Source organism: Sminthopsis crassicaudata, chromosome 6 (genome assembly GCF_048593235.1).
Source record: "Sminthopsis crassicaudata isolate SCR6 chromosome 6, ASM4859323v1, whole genome shotgun sequence".
NCBI classification, from domain to species: domain Eukaryota; kingdom Metazoa; phylum Chordata; class Mammalia; order Dasyuromorphia; family Dasyuridae; genus Sminthopsis; species Sminthopsis crassicaudata.
The window spans coordinates 17,667,819-17,686,474 of NC_133622.1; the positions used below are offsets into that span (position 1 = coordinate 17,667,819).

At 35.7% G+C, this 18,656-nt stretch overlaps 1 protein-coding gene across 3 annotated transcripts in view; it reads left to right on the plus strand.

Annotated features, from left to right (window-relative positions):
- The window catches only part of RBPJ (recombination signal binding protein for immunoglobulin kappa J region), a 100,921-nt gene that overhangs the window by 15,900 nt on the left and 66,365 nt on the right, over window positions 1–18,656 (plus strand). The window contains exons 1-2 of one of the 3 annotated variants that reach the window (XM_074274492.1): window positions 5,612–5,770; window positions 18,039–18,219. The exons of 1 other annotated variant lie outside the window; for it this stretch is intronic. In XM_074274492.1, the coding sequence (XP_074130593.1) occupies window positions 18,203–18,219 (17 nt within the window). In that variant the 5' untranslated portion in view covers window positions 5,612–5,770; window positions 18,039–18,202. Of the gene's footprint in view, window positions 1–5,611; window positions 5,771–18,038; window positions 18,220–18,656 lie in introns of those variants that run through there. One more of the 3 variants, XM_074274491.1, reaches the window with a different exon arrangement.

An 18,656-nucleotide genomic window follows, 5' to 3' on the forward strand; every position in this document is an offset into this window, starting at 1 on the left:
TCTCTCTCCCTCTCTTCCCCTCTCTCCTTCTCCCTCCCTCTCCCTCTCTCCCTTTCTCTCCCTCTCCCTCTCCCTCTCCCTCTCCCTCTCCCTCTCCCTCTCCCTTTCCCTCTCCCTCTCCCTCTCCCTCTCCCTCTCCCTCTCCCTCTCCCTCTCCCTCTCTCTCTCCCTCTCCCTCCTTCTCCCTCTCCCTCCCCTGAGGCAATTGGGATTAAGTGACTTGCCCAGGGTCCCACAGCTAGGAAGTGTTAAGAACTCAAGATACTCCAGACTTCAGGGCGGGTACTCTATTCACTGGGCCACCTAGCTGCCCTTGCTCTTTTAATTATCCCAAACATCTTCTGGCTTTTAGCTCAGAACATGTGACTGAAAAAAAAAACAAGAAGATTTTATACCTTACTTGAATAATACTTTGAATATTTCTTTAATTCACCATTCACTGCCCCTCTCCCCAAAGAAGAAACACAGAAGAACCATATGGATTTTAGAACATTATATATATATACATACATATTAAATAACTACTGGATTTTTCATTTTCATGATGAAGGACAAAGGCAGTAAGATAGATAATCCTGCATTATCCCAATCCAGATTTGGCTCTAAAAATTACTTTTACTTATATATCTATGAGAGGTTGAGGGGAGCTGGTATGATTTACTTTGCCTATCTCTTATGACTTTAAAATTTAATATGTATAATCTATAAAGTAGCTAATCTACAGTTTCCATATAAACACCAAGCAAGAGATCATCATATTTCATGTCACAAAATTTTATTTTATTAATAGAAGATATGAACTTGTTCTTGAATCATCATGGCATCTCAAAAATACAACATTTCTGTCAGTAACAGTTTATAGAATTATTTTATGTTTCTGGCCTGGGTTTGCTGAATGTGAAAGTTGCAAGGAATTTAACCTACAGAAAAAAAAAATAACCACAATTTTCTAGACAGCTGGAGACGGAATAGGCGTCAGTGGCTACTAAGGATAATTTAGGAATGAATTGAAGTTATAGAGCCAATAGCAACCCAAGATGCTTGTATGTGAGTACATTCATGAGGATGGTGCAACACAGCTTCGAGGTAAGCCAAGAGCTTTGAAACTTAAAACTAGTGCTGCCTCATGGATCATCCCTTGCTCGAGACCAGTGAGATTTATGTTGGCTTTGAATTTATATTGCTACTTGTGGACATGGCAGACTGGAAAAATATTTTTTGAATATTGTGGTACTTAATAAAATTTTAGTAGTAACTCAGGGTCTACTAGGAAAAACTTTTCAAAAGGTGTATTATTAGATCTTATTGTTGAAGGGTTTTTTGGTAGTTTGTGTTTATTTTGCAAAAAAGGTTACATTTGTTGCATATGAAAAATTGGAAATGCAATGAAAATTAATCCATTAATTTTCCTCATGCCCTTTTCACTAAGTTAAATTCCTATTGCATAGCACTGTTTACACTGCCTTCCATGTAGCATTTTTCTGGATTACTTGAAATCTTTCAGAAATTTTTGGTGCAAATGCTGTATTTTTCTGTTGCTATGATTTTGCCATTCTTGGGCTTATTAGAAAAAGGAAAAAGAAAAAGGAAATGAGAGACTAAGGCAGCAGCCCCAATTTTTTCTTTTTTTTTCACTCTTTCTGTCAGCCTACTAGATGAAAGCACTTTCTGTTGATGGGCATAGCTGGGTGGCTGGAAGGGAAGGGGAAGAGAGTGGAGAGACACAAGGGAAAAGGAGGAAGCATTGTCCTAATAAGTACTTAGAAAACATCTAGTGAGGGGTAGGCTGGGAATATAGAGAGAAAAGTAAAAGTCCTGGCTTTCCAAGAGCTTATCTTGAATTGGAAGAGATTACACTCCACCAGATTCACAAAAGGAGGGTGTACCAAGCTAGTGCAGAGCAGGGAGGAGCACTGACTAGTAATGTTGCTTGAGCTAAATCTTGAAAGATTCTCAGCTTGTGGAAGTTCTTGAGGGGGGGGGGGAAGGCACAGGATGCTCAGCCCCCTACAGAAGCAGAGATGAGAAATAGCTTGCTATGTGTTAAGGAAGAGTAAAGAGGCCAGTTTGGCTGGACTGAAGTGCTTATGTGTTGTGTAATGTGATTGTAAAGGTAGATTGGGCTCCGGCTGTAGATGTCAAAAAGAATTTATCTTTGACCCTCAAGATAACAGGAAGGACTAGGGTGTATTGTAATGGATTCACACTCAGATCTGGGCTCTAGGAGAAGCTCTTTGGTACCTGTGTAGAAGCTGGACTGGAGTAGAGAGAGAGATGGAAAAGAGAGAAGCTAGTTAGGAGATGTTTGGAGGATTTCAGGTGAGAAATACTGAACAAATGTGGTGGTGACGTGAATAGAGAAAAAGCCACGTAGATGAACGTTTTTGTGGATGTTGAAATGGCCAGATTGGCTTTGGGTGAAGGATCATGAACAGGACACCCTAGTTATTGCCTTTGGAGACTTGGGAGAATAGTAGACAAAAACAGGGAAGTTGAGATGGGGGTCGGGTTTGGGGGAAAGATGCATTTTGTTTTGGATATAATTTGAGATGCTTACGGGACATCTGTTTCACCTTGTCCTGTAATCACTTGGTGATATACACCTGGAAGCTCAGGAAAGAGACTAGGGCTGGCTCTGTGCATCTGGGAATATTCTGCGTAGAGATAATAATAGAATCCACGGAAGCTGATGAAGTCGCCTAGAGAGAAGAGAAAGCTTTGGAGAGAACCTTGAGATACATTCTTGCTTAAGAGAACCCTTAGCCCCACATAGATATGAAGTATGCCTTCATTTAAAAACTACCAGGTGTGCTTAGAAAAAGCACACATGAAAGTGATTTAGTTAAAAAAAAAATGCCTTTTAAGTTCTATCCTAACTTTAGAGTGTAGTGGAAATTGCAAATACTTCAGGGTTTTGAAGACAAGGCACTACTTATCTATGCACCTGAGTCACTCTGGGATTTATAAAAGAAAATATCTCAATTTGAAGTCTTTGTCTTCTCCTACCTGTATGGACAAGTTACTTATGTAACCTTTTCATTTCCCTATCTTTAAAATAGATACACTAATACTTTAATATGATTGTTATAAGGCTCAAATAAAGTAATATGTGTAAAACATTTATGGTCTTTAAGCCCTGTATGTCAGCTATTAAGTGTCAACTATTATTAAGAATAATAATAATATGCTTTGCCCCAGTTTTTAATTTTCCAAGGCATAATCTTATTGTGCATATGGAATAGAAAGAGCAACACTTTTACCTGGGATAGTTAGGTGCTGCATGTTTCCATATAAGTGGAATTTTCTAAATTCCCCCATTTAAGTGTCCTATATTTTTAGATTAAGTTAAAAGGGTTTTTTTGGTCAGTCAGGTAGCATTTATCATTAAGCATTTAGGATATGCCCGGTAGGTAGCTAAGTGCTGGGAATGTACTTGGTCTCTTTCTTCAAGTTATGCTATCTTAATGGAGGAGTCAGATAAACAAGTCTATATGTACAAGATATACCGGATAGATTCAAGGTTATCTTAAGGCTGGGCACCCCGGGGATCTGGAGGAATATGTGGAGTAGTTAAGGTATCTTATCTAAAACTTTGTCTACGTTTTGAAATAATATAAATTTAGGTTGAGTTTGAAATGCTTATGAAACGTCTAGTTCAAGGTGTCCGAGAGGTGATATAAAAGTGGAATTCTGGAGAGAGGTTGGAGTTGGCCACATCAATATGGTAGTCATCTACATAGAGACAGTGGAACTCCTGGGAACTGATGAGGAAATGACTCAACAGAATTTGAAATGCACTTTATCTTAGTGCAAGCTCTAGAAAATTTGACAAAGATAACAATTTAACTGATATGTCAAGAATTCTGAGATCATGTGATATCACCCTTATTATGTGCCTGAGGATACTTTGAACTCTGGTCCTTCAGGGATGCTGCTGCTCTACCCACTGCATCATCTGGCTGCCCTAACCTCCCCCCTTGTAAATTTTCCTATTACTAATGAGGTATCTATACTCCCACCCAGGCTTACACCTGAATCTTCCTTAGCTCCTTCCTTTCTCTCAGCTGACACATCCAAGCTCTTGCCCAATTGTGCTTTTTAATCTTCAGCACCTTTTCTGAATGGCCCCTTATCTTCAGGCACTGGGTGGCCTGGGTTGTGTCTTTTTAATCATCTCCTGCCTTTATTTTGGCAATAGCCTTATGGAGGTTCTCCCTGCCTTTGTCCTTGTCGCCTATTCTTTCTGAGCTCTTCTGATTTCCTTTAGCTCTAGGATTAAATGTGAAGTCATCTGTTTGACTTTTAAATCTCCTGTCTCTGTCTGTCTGCCTTTCTCTGTCTCTCCCCGGCCCAGGTCTCCCTTTGCCTTTTCAATGTCTGCCTCCCATGCCTTCCTTACCATCATTTACTGAGTTTCCTGGCTTCCTTAAAAATTTAATTCAAATTCACCTTTTCCCTGCTCCATTTAGTATTTTCTTTCCAAAATTTCCTTCCATCTATTTGTTTATCTTATATGTACATGGGTTTCTCTTGCATGTTATTCCCTTTAAAACATGAGTTTCTGGAGGGTTGGAACCAATATTTTTGCTTTCCTTTGTATCCTGAGTACCTAGTATAGTGCTAGCATCTAGTAAGAACTTGATAAAATGATTGTAAACCTGCTGTAATAAAGAGAAGAAAAATTACATGTATGTTGATTTATTAACTTAATTAAGCCAATTGTGATTAGGAAGGTTAGTTTAATTACTTAACTTCCTAAGGTAAATTTTTTGGGGGAAGTTAAGGTGGGAAAAACATAAAACAGCATAAAAGTATTTAAGAGTAAATGAGAACATTGAAGAACAGAGAAGCTTAATAATGCCATATAATGCTTTAAGGTTTGCAAATAACTTTATATGTAGTGGTAATAAGTGGTAATATTGTAACATACTTTAAGGTTTGTAAATCACTTCATATACGACTGCTCGACTGCTCTAAATCGGATGGACTACTCCCAAGTCCAGCACACATTTGCTTTTTTTTTTTTTTTTTTTTTTTTTTTGAGCTCTGAGCAATTGAGTGATTTGTTTTATAATATGTGGGTTTAAATACTGACTGCTGTTTATTTCTTACATCTTTGGAGAAATCATTTAATTTAATTTTTCTGCCAGTCATTTTCCTCATCTTCAAAGATCATGCCTTGGATTAAGTCATCTTTAAGGGACCTTCCACTCTAGATCATATTATCTTTTGAGTGAAGTATTTCAGGATATTAAATATTTCCAGGGTGCTCTGTTAGAATACATCTTGAGTACCTTTGTGATACTCTATTCCATAAAAACCAAAAAGTTTGTTAAAAATTATGAGTATACTTTTTAAACCTCTATTTTATTTAAAACAAATGGAGCCTTTTGCTTATAGAGTTAGTTAATAGTTTATAATGCATGTCTACATACAGTTGCATCAGCTACTTTATCACAGAGGTTGAGATGTTCTTTGTATTGTGCTTTGTTTGCTGTAGCCTGGTTAACTTTGTGAGCTTCTTTTTCAAATATTTAAAGCTAATTTTTAAAGCTAGACCAAACTACTGTTTGCTTTTTATTCATTATTAGGGCATGGGGGAAAAATATTTAAGCTTTTGGCACCATTCAAAAATGCTGACATACAGACAGACATTCAAGATCTTCTCGTGAATTAATACAGAAGAAAACAATTGGCCAGATCAACTTATACTTCCTTCAGGAGGACATTTCTTGTGTCTTTTACTGATTCTGCAGACTATCCTAGCACAGTGAGTAATAATAGCATGCACATAAAAGTTACTTCATAAATGTAATGATAGCACCTAAGGTAACTGCAAATTGAAATAAGATTAAGTGATCCTTTTTAAAAGGTACCTTAATTGGTACTAAATCATGACTTTAAAGATTTGCCTTCATTCTGGGAGTTCACTATTTTTTAACAAATTATTTAATAAATAGTGTCTCACATTTTGGCCTGCTTTTTTGTAAGACCTTGTAATGCTTGTAATGCATTTTTACTTTTTTATTTTCTCATCCCTCTTTTAAACTTTTTCTCTTCCCCTCTTTTTTGTATCATTTCTGCCATTTTCTTTATTAACCACTGTTCTGTTTATTCCCTTAGCCCCTCATCAACTAGACTACTTTCCCTTCTTTTTATAGAAAAATTATTCTAAACTTGACAATTACTTCCAAAAAAACATTTCTCCGTGTAAAATAGAACAGGAAAGAGGCATTTCATGTGAATTTAAAGTTTTTATTATGTATATATATATATTTTTTTAAAGTAGAAAATAAATTCTGTCTTAACTTTCAAAGATGCCTTACTTGTTTAGGTCCTTCTGAACTATTTTCTGTTATTAATTTTTTTTTTCTGTGAATATGTGTACATATTCCTGTAACCTTCTTTTTTTTTTTTTTTTTATATTTAAGTAGATTTTTTATTGAAATTTTATTTTTCCATAACACACATTTTCCCCTTCATTCTTCCTTCCCCCCCTTTTTTTTTTTACTTAATAATTTTTTATTATATATATATTTTTTATAATATTATCCCTTGTATTCATTTTTCCAAATTATCCCCCCCTCCCTCTATTCCCTCCCCCCGATGACAGGCAATCCCATACATTTTACATGTGCTGTAACCTTCTTTTTTATTTTTTGACAACAGTATTACTAACCTCTTTCTCCTCTTATTTCCAAATCTCACCCCATTGGAAAACAAAGCAAAATATCCTGTAACAAGTAAGCATAATCAAGCAAAACAGATTCACATATTTGCCAAGTCCAGATATGTATGTTTCATTCTGCACTTTTGAGTCTGTTACTTCTCTGTTGTAGAGAAGTAGATATCTACCTTCATTATATATAAAAGATAAAAAGTGCATAGTCATTTCATTCATCAGATTTCTTCAGTCTTTCAAAATTGGTTTTCTTTACAGTGTTATTGTATAAGTTATTTTCCAAATTCTTACCACTTCTCTTTTCATCAGTTTTTATAAAAGGCTTTTCCAGAATTCTCTGAAAGAGTCCCTTTCATAATGTCTTATGGCACAGTAATATTCCATTACATTTGTATAGTATAATTTGTTTAACCATTCCCCAATTAATGATCACTCCCTTAGTTTCCATTTTTCTTTTTGTTAAAACAAAATGAGTTACTATAAATATTTTTTCATGCTTGTATGCATTGTCGATCTCTTTGGGGTTCTCTGGTTAATAAGGTGTCATTGACTCACGAGGTACACCCAATTTAATTTAATAACTTGTGGAACATAGTTCAGAATTGCTTCCCACAGTGACCAATGCGTGGCTCCATCAGATAAGTATGCTTATTTTCTTGAGGTACTCCAACTATCATGTTTCTGTTATGTGAACTCTGCCAATCTTAGTAGAGGAGCATCTCAAAGTTGCCCAAATTTTCATCTCGGTAATAATAATTTGGATAATTTTTGTTCACATAGTAACGTGGTAGACACCTATCCTTTGGATATAATGTTACCATTTCCCATATTTCATCTGTTTGTTGTCCTTTCAGTCCTTTACTGTTCAGTCATTATTGGTTACAGAAATGCAAATGGAAAGAATTGTGAATGTTTTTATATCAGCCCTAATAACTTAAAGCAAATTGGCAAAGATAGTGAGAGAAAGGGAAAAAAATGTTGGGAATATGGGGAAAAAATTAGTTCCCTACTTTTGGCAGCTGTAAATTGGTCACTTATTTTAGATACAATAAAAGGTAGAACACTGCTCACACTCTTTGACCCAGCAATCCCCCCCCCCCTTTTTTTTTTTTTTTAGCTTTATACTTTATGGATATTGTTGACAAGAAAAAAAGACCAATTTGTTTAAACAAAATATTCAAAATGGTAGTATTAGTAATTTCAGAAAACTAAAAATAAAGTCTCTTACAATTGAAGATAGTTAAATAAGGAAATTGTGACACATTTTAAAAAATAGTCTTCATCCAAAGGAGTTAAAATGCAATTCTGTGAAAATAAACTTAAAACTAATTAGTTTCACTTAAGAGGGAATGTTTTTTCTAGATAATGCAGATGAAAATTTTACTGTAATTTGGTTTCCCTGGAAAACCAATTACTATAAATGCGACTTTTATAGAATAAACTTTGGTATAATTTAGGAATTGGAAGTTGCAGTCTCCTTTGTAAGAATATACATTATTCCTCCAAATTTCAAACTGAGAGAATGTGGCTCTCAATGCTTCCATATGCACATTCTTGAACTTTGTGTCTTTATGCTGTATAAATGAAGTTTATGTAAGAGTTTTTGCTGGTTTGGGGCATATTGTTTTCAATTTGGTATTACATGTACATATCTACAGAGTGCTACAGTGGATAAGAGTACTGGACTTAGAATTAGGAAAATGTGAATTCAAATCCTGCATCAGATCCTTGCTAACTTTGTAACCCTAAGCAAGTCACTTAACCACTTTTATCCTCAGTTTCCTTCTCTGTAAAATGTGAACATCCAAGGGGTTTTGTGAGGATCAAATGACACCAGTATAAAGTGCTTTGCAAACTTTCTAATTAAACCAGTCAGCAAGCGTTTATTAAGTACTTATAATAACCCCACTCACTGTGTTAAGAGCAGATAACAGGGATAGTTCCTGCCCTCCCAGGAGCTTACATTCTAATGGGGAGAAGACAAGGCACCAAAGGAAAAGGGAAGGGGGGGGAGTTAAGGGGAAGGAATGGAGGCACCCCCCACCCCCTCACCCCCCCCCCCCCCCCCCCCGGGAGGCCTGGTAGAGAAGGGCCCGAGAGGCAGGAGCCTGAGAGGAGGAAGGGAAAGGTGGAAGGAGTGAGCAGAGGGAGAGGCCGAAGGGCCAGGAGCCACTAAGGGGGTTAAGAAATCTCTGAGTGGAGGGAGCTCCAGGGGTTTGTCCCAGGCTGAGTGAATATAGTCAGGTGTGTTTGGGCCAGAAAGGAGTGAGGATTTCATCCCTCACACACACTGGTACACGTTCATATGTGCTAAGAGAGGCAGTTTTCTGCCTCCTTTCTTACCTCTGAGCTTAACCAGGCCCACATCCCCACTGCCTCTGTCCTGATCCTTGCCTGGCCCTGCACCCAGATAGCTCCAGAGGGGAAAAGAGGACAAAACCTCGCCCAGGCCTTCCCCGCCAAGACCCAGCTCCTCAAGGGTGTCGCCTCCCAGATGCCCCGGTCCTCTTGGAGAAGGAAGGACAGACTGCAGCGAGGGAGCGCCCAGATAGTGGGGAGTGCAGCCTAGAGCAGATTAACCGGCCAGTTGGTGTGAATAGTAGCCTCATCCTTCTCTCTCAGGGCTTATTCTGATTGTCACCAATAGCATCATCAGACTTGTCAGTGTGCTATCTCATGCAGGGGAAGAGGGGCCAGACATCCTTACCTTATTCTTGGTTACGCATGTATCTAAGATTATATTGTCCATTTTTATCTAAAGAATCCTGTGTTCTTATGCACATCAGCCATATTAGTTTGATTATTGTACATTAGTTGCTCCTTGGAGTATTTTAGCCACTCCTATGTCGCATCATCTCCACTTGTGAAGGTCTAGTTTACCTCAGTATATATACGGTATTTTGGATAAAATCTTCAAAACAATTGCTTTACTTAGTTTTTCTGCATCCATTTTAAGTAACCAATTCATATTCATGATGATATCTGTATATATATATATATATATATATATATATATATATATATATATATATATATATATATATAATTTTCCTGCAAAATTATGTATAATTTCAGTAAAAGGAGTTGACATCACCTATGAAGAAATTCTTTTGAGCAATATTTTAAACAACTTAGCCACAGTTTAGGAATTCCTTAATTATATTTAATTGTTTATAAATTTAAAATATTTTTAACTTTGTAAAGTTGATTTCGGTCTGTTTATGTCACAATTGTTTATATATTTCCCTGCAGATTTTTGATTTTCACAGTTAACGTATACGTTTTTTAGAAATAAAAGCAATTTAAGAAATAGAAAACAAATCATTTCCATTCAGAAAATTTACTGCAAATGAGAAAATAACTTTGTTTTTTAGTATAGAATTGGCCCTTTGAAGATTTTTTGAGTTGGAATATTTTTAGTTTTTAAGCTTAAGAGTTGTTCATTGTTTTTTCTTTAGATAAAAGCTCAGTTTTAAAGTCATAAACTTTCTTTAATATTTAATATCTGTTTTGGTTCTTTATAAAGTAATTGACTGAAGTACAAGAGATTCAATCCCTGTGTAAACCACTTAGCAATATGTATAGAATAAATGTTCCCTAATCACATAGGCTATCTTAACTTTGATCAGCCAACTCAAAATATATTGTCAGTCAATCTTTATCTGTAACCACTACTGATCCCAGTACTGATGGGTATAAGTATTCAAACATTTTATCTTAGTATCTCTACTGTTGAAGTGAATAATCTCACATACACATATATTCTCTCTCTCTCTCTCTCTCTCTCTCTCTCTCTCTCTCTCTCTCTCTCTCTCTCTCTCTCTCTCTCTCTCTCTCTCCCCAATGACTTTTGTTGCAGAAAACTACTTCCATATCACTCAGAATGAGTTACAGAAATAATGCTTGGTTTTGTTACAACTAGTGAAAATTCTATACAAGTGATCTGGCTTGTGTTGGGTCTCTATCCAGTAAACAAATGCCTTCTATAATGAATGTACCTGATTGAGTATCATTTGAATTGTAGTTAAAAAGAATTAAGCTTTGGCCCTTTTTTCTGGTAGCAATTGTCCTTCTCACTTCAAAAATCCCAACCACTTAAACTCTAAACCATCTGCCACATGGCAAACAAAATCTAAAAGATCTAAGAGCTAACTAAGGTGGACATTATTCTATGCTTGCTTGTATGTAATGTGGCTCAGCCAGTGATTTTAAGTCTCAAATCAAGGTCCAAAAGACTGAGAATAACATTGCCCTCATTTTAGCAAAATTATTTTGTATAGTTTTTAACTTATCATAATGTGATTTTACCAGAAGTGTCTTTCCTAAAAAAAATAGATCAATTGTATATCTTAAATCAATCGGCATTTGTAAAGGGGAAAAATAAAGGGAAGGTATGTGGAGTGGTAAAGGTAAATTTTAATCAGATACAAATTAATACTCAAGAGTTGAATGAGTTTTTTTAGATGCCATATTGAATAAATATACAGCTGTTCTTTTCAGCTATATGTGTACTTCCAAATGATGTTAGTTTTATTCATAAAGGAAAGTAAAGTTACAGGTCTTCCTTGTTTATTAACCTTTCAGCTCTTTTTAACATTTTTCAAGTAGCATCACTTTTATATTATTACAGTATATAGGTAACAAAAAACCACAACAATTCTCTTAAATTAAATCTTCTGGTACATGCTTTATAAATGTTCTACCAAATTACTTATTATTTAGCTCTACCAGCAAATAATTGATCATCTTAGTATGTATGGTTTAAATCTGATCATTCAAGGTGTTTGATTTTTACTAATAATTTCATTCTTTTCCTTCACCAGAGCAGAAGTTGGACTGATTTCAGTTTCATTTCTGCTTGTCTTTGATGCTAGCAAAATATTGACTTGGCCAGAGTAGAATGGGAAATAACAAATGGGATGACTGAATGATCTATAGATTATACATCCTCAGCTCCTGAATAATCAGATGGATTGGAAATATTTTTGCCCCATTTAGAATGTTATACTTAAAATTCAGTGTTAATAAGAATGTATCAGAATAAGTTTTGTTGGCCCTAACCTAAAAATCCAGATTAGTTTAATCAAATATTTCTGTCAAAATGTTGGTTTTTAACTCAGTTTTGCATAAAGGATTGCCACCATCCTTTGCAGAAAATTTCAGTAATATCTCCATCTTCTCCACATATCCATTATTAGTTTAACTGTAGGGAGGAGTTGAAAAAGGGTATAGAAATAACACTAAAACTGTGATTGAACATTTAATTTTAGAGTTTACCCACAAATACAATTATTGCCATGAAAAAAGTCTATATATATATATATATATATATATACACACATGCATATATCCCCTCCCTCAGGGGCTTTTTTTGGAAAGGTAATTAAAAAGAAAAAATCATATTTAATTTCCTTTTATTTGCCTAGTTATATAGGAATCTATCAGGATACAAATTTAGATTTAACATTTAAGTTAAGATTTGAGATGTATTTTAGGAAAAAATGTTCAGAGAAATACAAAAATAAAATCCATTTCCTTGTCAGATAGATGTAGACTAGATTGCCATTTTTGGGGGATGTCAGAGAAGGGATTTCTGCTTGGGGACAGCTTGGACTGGATGGCTTTTAAGTTCCTTCCCATCTCTGAGATTCTGGGATTGTGGCATGCGGGAATATATTTATATTATATTGTTACATTATTATTATTTTTTTTATTTATAGGTTTTACAGATAGATGAAGAGATTGTGACTCTGAAGGATTAACACAAGATCCATAGCTAAGAAAAGCTTAGGCTCTTTCCACTCTTATACATGTAGGTAGCTCTGTTAAAGTTTGCCTTACTGAGTTTGGATGAAGTTTTTCATACTTGCATTTTCCTCATAATAAGGCTGAAATTTGTGGCTCTTTATTTTGAGTCCTGAGTCATTACTGCCTTAAGTCCTTCTTCATTGTCAGTTTTGGTGCTATATTAACTTATTTTATAGTAATGAAACTAAAAATTGGGAAACATTTAAAAGAATAGGAATAGAGCTCCACCAAGTGGAGCTTTATTTAAAAAAAAAAAAAAAAAAAAAGAAAGAAAGAAAACTTGGCCTTCCCTCTCCCAAAAGTGATACAAAGAGCATATTTTTTTTATTGCTAGTTTTTAGTACTAATTCAGAAGTACTAATTCTGTCTTTAGCCTCTTAAATAAACTCGGCACTTGGCAATTTATTTTAGTATTTGGTTGGATTGAGAATTACAATATTAATGTATAAATTAGATCTTTTTATAATTCCTTTCACAGTTTTGATATATTTTCTGGTTGAGCATAGTTTTTAAAGAATAGTCTGTAGCAGTTGACATTCTAAGAACTTGTGGAGTTTTTTTCATTCTTAATAATGGAAGGGTCACTAAGTCATAACTAAGTATTTCCAAGTAATTGAGAACAAGTGTGTCCTTAAGGTAAGTATTCACAGAATAAGTTTCTAAATTATTAAGCTCTTAAGAGGCTTTGCTTGGTCACTCATACCCTGTCTTTTCTTAGAATTGTAGATTCTTAAAAAGTTGGAAGGGACTACTCTAACATCATCTATGTCTTTCATTCTCTTTTTAAAATCATTCTCAGTTCACGTTATTTTCACACGTAGTGCACCACCCATTCTGCCTGTCAGATGATCGTTTCCAAATTCTATTCTTAATAAATTTTAATATTTCTGACAGACCATGAGAGTAGTCCTGTTCATTCAAATGTCAGCTGAATTTTTCTGACTGTCAGGTTTTAATCATAGAGCTGGAAAATCTTCTCATTTCTCCCTCTCATTTTATAGACCAGGAAATTATTTCAGAGAAGCTAAGAGATCTGGCGTGCTCGAGGTTATGGGGCTAATCATTGGCAGACCCAAGTCTAGAACCCAGGTCAGCTTTCTTCCCGCTAAACTTATTTCTTAGGTGTTTCACACTTTCTGCCTATTAAAAGCTCATTCCCCCTGTCGATTACCCATACTTGTGCCAAGGCAAAGGAGCTTTGGTTATCATTTCATGTCATTTTGTCTTTTGGAATATTGGAGTATTCCTGTTAAAATATTCTAAAATACAATAATCGTTTTTAATAGAAATCGCTTACTCTTCAGCAACTCTGAAGTGTTCCTCGATGCTTGAGGTCTGCAGCCTGGGACCCGATGCCGGAGTCGAGGGTCTAGGCTGTGGCTTGGTTGGGATTCGCCTCCCCTCGAACAATTCTGGATGAATTATGGGGGAATCTGCTAAGATGAAGGGGTGAAGTGCTTGGTCCAGGGCAGGCACGTGGTGGGCATGTGGCGGGCACATGGTGGGCACTGTGGAAATGCTCATTCTTATCTGCTTTGTCCTTTTGTGAGGCATTAGGTCGAGATTTCATTGTTATAATGATAGTTTTGAGGGGCTATGGGGATAGTGAAATTATCTTTTCTTGACTTCTTTTCTAAGTCAATTTTTAAAAATAAAATATTTTGTTTTCTTCTGTCTTCAGGATGGTTTGGTGTGTTCTAATACTTTTCCTACATCGTGAAGTCATTGGTTTCTCTTTGGACTTTCCCACTCCCAGGAGAGGGAGTTTTCTGAACTTTCTTCTCCTTCTGGACCTTCCCTCACCAGCTTTCATTTTGGTTTTCCCAACCCCTGAATGAAGTCGGGGGTTCGGATCGCGTGTGGAAGGCATCTTTCCCCTTGTGCCGCTGCTGGCCAGCTTGGGAAGACTCCAGCTTGCGGTCCTTCTTCCCCTTAGGCCTTGTTTTCCTTGATTTACTCATCTCTGGCTTTAGTTCATGAATTGGGGCTTTGTGCCCAGCTTCACTTCCTGCGTACTTTGGTCGTGCCCTGGTTTCCTGTGCTGATCTCCACCTCTCCCCCCAGGTTACCCCCACACCCTCTCCCTGTTTTTGAGATTCAGAGGCTCTCCATAGGGCCTCTCCTTGTCCAGTTCTGAGCTTAGCTGAGGGCTGCTTACAGCAGCTCCCCTTCCCTGTTGCCCCCAGGTCTCTGTTGGATTCCCTCTTCCCTTCTGATATGGAAGTTGCTCCCTGTCATTTCCCATGGGGTTCGTTGGGCCTTTCTGGCTCTGGGCTTGGCTGGGTCTGCTCCTTCCCTTTTGGGACTTAGGGCATTTTCTGCAGGCAAAGGTGTGAGTGGGGAGGGACTGGGGGCGGGGGAGGGCTGCTGGCCTTATCCTTGTCTGGTCTTCTTGTTTTTTTTATTTAGCTTTCAGCTTGTCTTCTAGTTCCTGCAGTGGTTTCTGGTTTGGGTTTTTTCTGAGGTTTCACTAAGGTTCCATCCATATTATACACATATGGGAGGAGAGCATCCCCTGCCCTCCTGGAGTTTACCCTCTATTGGAAAACATTCACAAATAAAGGCAAAACATAGATGAGGCGAGGGAGGGAAGAAGGAGGTACTGGAACCTGGAGAATCAGGAAAAGATTCCTGTAGAAAGTAGTATTTCTATACTTCACTTAAAAGGGAGATACTGATTCCTAAGAGGCAAAATTTTGAGTTATCAGATAGACTTTTTAGTTCATAAGCTTCAGAGGTGTAAAATTACCTTAGAAATAATCTTTTTATACCAGGCATTCTATATTTGTTACTATACTGTGGACACTAGTTGAGCATTGAGAGTTTTTGTGGCCACTAATATCTAAATTATAGTATTTAGACCTTAATTCCCTTAACTTTAAAAATAATTTGAGGAAGAGCTATAAAAATGGCCATTAATTATTTTTACCATTTGAGACTGTGAGATTTTAATTAAGTCATCCCATAGGAGGGTGATATTTTATAATTTTTTTATACTTTCAAAAAGCTTCCTTACCCAATTATCCATTTACTGCTTTCAGTCTTGGGGCTTAGAGAAGAGTGTTATATTTAGATTGTATGATTAAATATAATATGGTATTTTATAATAGACTTTCTTTGAAAGTGTTTTTGTGTTTGTGGGGGTTTTATTTGTTTTGTTTTGTTTTTTACCAACTGTGGAATTGGTTTATAGCCAAGGATTCTTAACCTGGGATCCACAAACCACCATCTGTGGATAGATTTCAAGAGATTGTGAACTTAAAATTACATCTTTACTTTTACTAGCCTCCAATAGGGAAGCTAGGTGGCCCAGTAGATTGAGTGGCTAGGCCTGGAGTCAGGAAAATCACTTTCCTTAGTTCATATACAGCCTCCTACACATGCTAGCTGTGTGACCCTGGGCTACCACCTCACCCTGTTTGCCTCAGTTTAGGAAATGGCAAACCCCTCCAGTAAATCTTCCAAGAAAATCTCAAATGGAGTTATAAAGGGTTGGACACAACTAAAAAACGACTGAATGATAACAAACTGAGATTGCATTTCTTTCCATTTTGAATGAAAAAAAAAAAACAACCTAGGTTAAGGAAGACTATATACTGTCATCATAGAAAGAGGTCCATGACACAAAGAAAAGTTAAAATCCTTTGATTTTTATTATCAGTAACGATAATAAATCTATAAACATGCAAATGAACTGCTTAATGGCTCAGTTTTGCAGTTTATATTTAATAAAATTGGGAATGTAATGAATGGATGGCTGTCAATAAAATCTTAAATTTCCCTGTAAGTGTACAGGAAATATGAAATTTCTCAACCATTTTCTCTTTGCATTTTTCATACATTTAAAAAATTCAGTGTACCTATTCTATTCTCTGTGGCCATGTCTGCTTGTGACATTATTACTTAGGCTGAAATAAACATGAATGAATCTAGTTACAGCTCATGAAGGTGTCTTTGAGAAATATTCCTCTATTGCTTATTACAAAAAAAAAAGTAAAACTGCTTTATGAAATCCTATTAATCCTGTAAGGTAGCTCAAGCTCTACAGTCTCTTTTTTAAGTATTACTCCACCCACCTCCCTGGCCCTTTCCAAAAACTGAAAATGAACTTTTTTGTTCCTTGGCCTTTACATGACATTTTATGCTCAAGGTTATATTTTATTTAGTAGTATTGTTTTATATATTTATTTTAAATTAATGCATACTTTGGAGTGTGTATGCTGAGGGATGGGAGGAAGTTTAATTATCTTTATATCTTCCTCAGTATCCTGTCGGTATTTTGCAATAAGTATTTAATAAATAACTGCTAAATGAATATAGAATATTTTAGATCTTCTTTAAATATTTAATTCTAAAATATAGGAACATGTCTCCATTTTAAAAAATAAACAAGTTAATAGTTTTTTGTAATTTGGGTATAAAAAGTGGTTTCAGCAACAGTTTATAAAGCAGTGCCTCTTTTTAAACTAAAATTTATTTTGTAAAAATTCATTTTTTTTTTTTTTAATTTCAGCATACCAGTTAGGTTATAGTACCTGATGATGGCAGCCTTGTGTAATATTTAATTTTGTTAATAACATTTTGTTTTGGATTGATCTTTTAGTGGTTTAGTATCAGTCTCAATGTTATCTCACATCTATAAAGTAAATTTTTCATTGTGATTTTGTCATATTCCTTATCATTTATAAACAGAAATAACTTAGTACTCTATCTCTTATGATTTACCTATTTATCTCTTATGATTTACCTAGTCTTTTTTTTTTTTTTCTCCTTTTCTTCTGATCATTAAATTCTTATTTAAAGTTCAGTTTTATCAAACTTATCTTGGTTAATGAGAGCTGATCCTAAAATATCATTATTTCCTTTATGATAAATAATGTATGTATACATTCGAGTAGCTATTAGCTCATTTTTGTCTCCCTCCCTGTAGGCCAAATTCCAAGTTATCTCTATAGGAATTATAATTGAAATTTTTTTGTTAATGTTCCTCCCTCCTCAAGTTGAAGTATGGTTTTTAATGAGAAAGAACATTCTATCAGTACACATAATGAAAAATCAAGAGATTGCAAATTTGAGGAAACCCATATATAGATTTTGTTACCATTTGTATAGAGAGGTGTAAGGAGACCTTCCTAATGGAAACTTTTTCAATTTGTTAGAAAGTGTACAAATTTAAATAATTCAACATGATTTTCATGTCTGAGAGAGAATGCCAGCCTGCAAGAGTGCCATGCAGAGTCCGTCCACTTAGACCAGAGTGATCTGTCTTCTGCTGTTGTTGGGAAAACTGAGGAGATTCAGCAGCCTGCCCGGGCTGGAGACCACCCTAAATCACAGCCTGGAATTTCTCATAATTACATCCCTCAGATCACTATCGCAAAAGTTGACTCCTGTGTACATAATAGTATTTGTTTAAAATGACAGTATCTCACATTAGCAGCAGCTTATTTATTTTTCTTGGTCACGGCAGTTTGTTTAACACAGTTCTCTAGTGTTTTAACATACTAACACTTAAAGTCATTTTTTTTTTGTTTTTGTTTTTTTAAAGTTATTGAAATTTTGTATGAGACTGACATTGAAATGGAAGCATTATAGTTCTTCGGAGCCATTATGATCTCCAGGGGAAAGGAGAATGATACACTGGCTGAGGTGTTTTGAGGTGCATCGAAGTGTGCCGAGCCGTGGCTCACCTTAACATGTTCTTGAAGTACCATGGCGTGGATTAAAAGGTATGGCTTGGAAACATCCCAGTGACCCATTGTACTGAGGGCATTGACAGAGTAAAACCTAGTTTTGTTAGCAATAATTACTGAGTAGTCCAAGGTACTTTATTATGTGGGTTAGAGATATAGTTTTGAGTCTATAGCATTTAGCATTTTGGGTTAAATGTTTTACTTGTATGTCATACTGTTGAAATTCAAGGACTAAATTAAAACGAATTATAGGAGTTTCTCAACTATTAAGTTTTATCTAATTTTTTATATAGGTAATGGACAATACTTTTTTTTTTTTTTAAATCAAAATTCAGAGTAATACCCATTTTACACTGTAACTAATGTTTGAGTTTATAGTGCAGATTTTTCTCTTTGCTTCAGTGTGACTACTCCTGGAGGCCATAGTTTGTACTTGTTTTGTTCTATATATAAAGTTTTCACTCAGGAAAGTG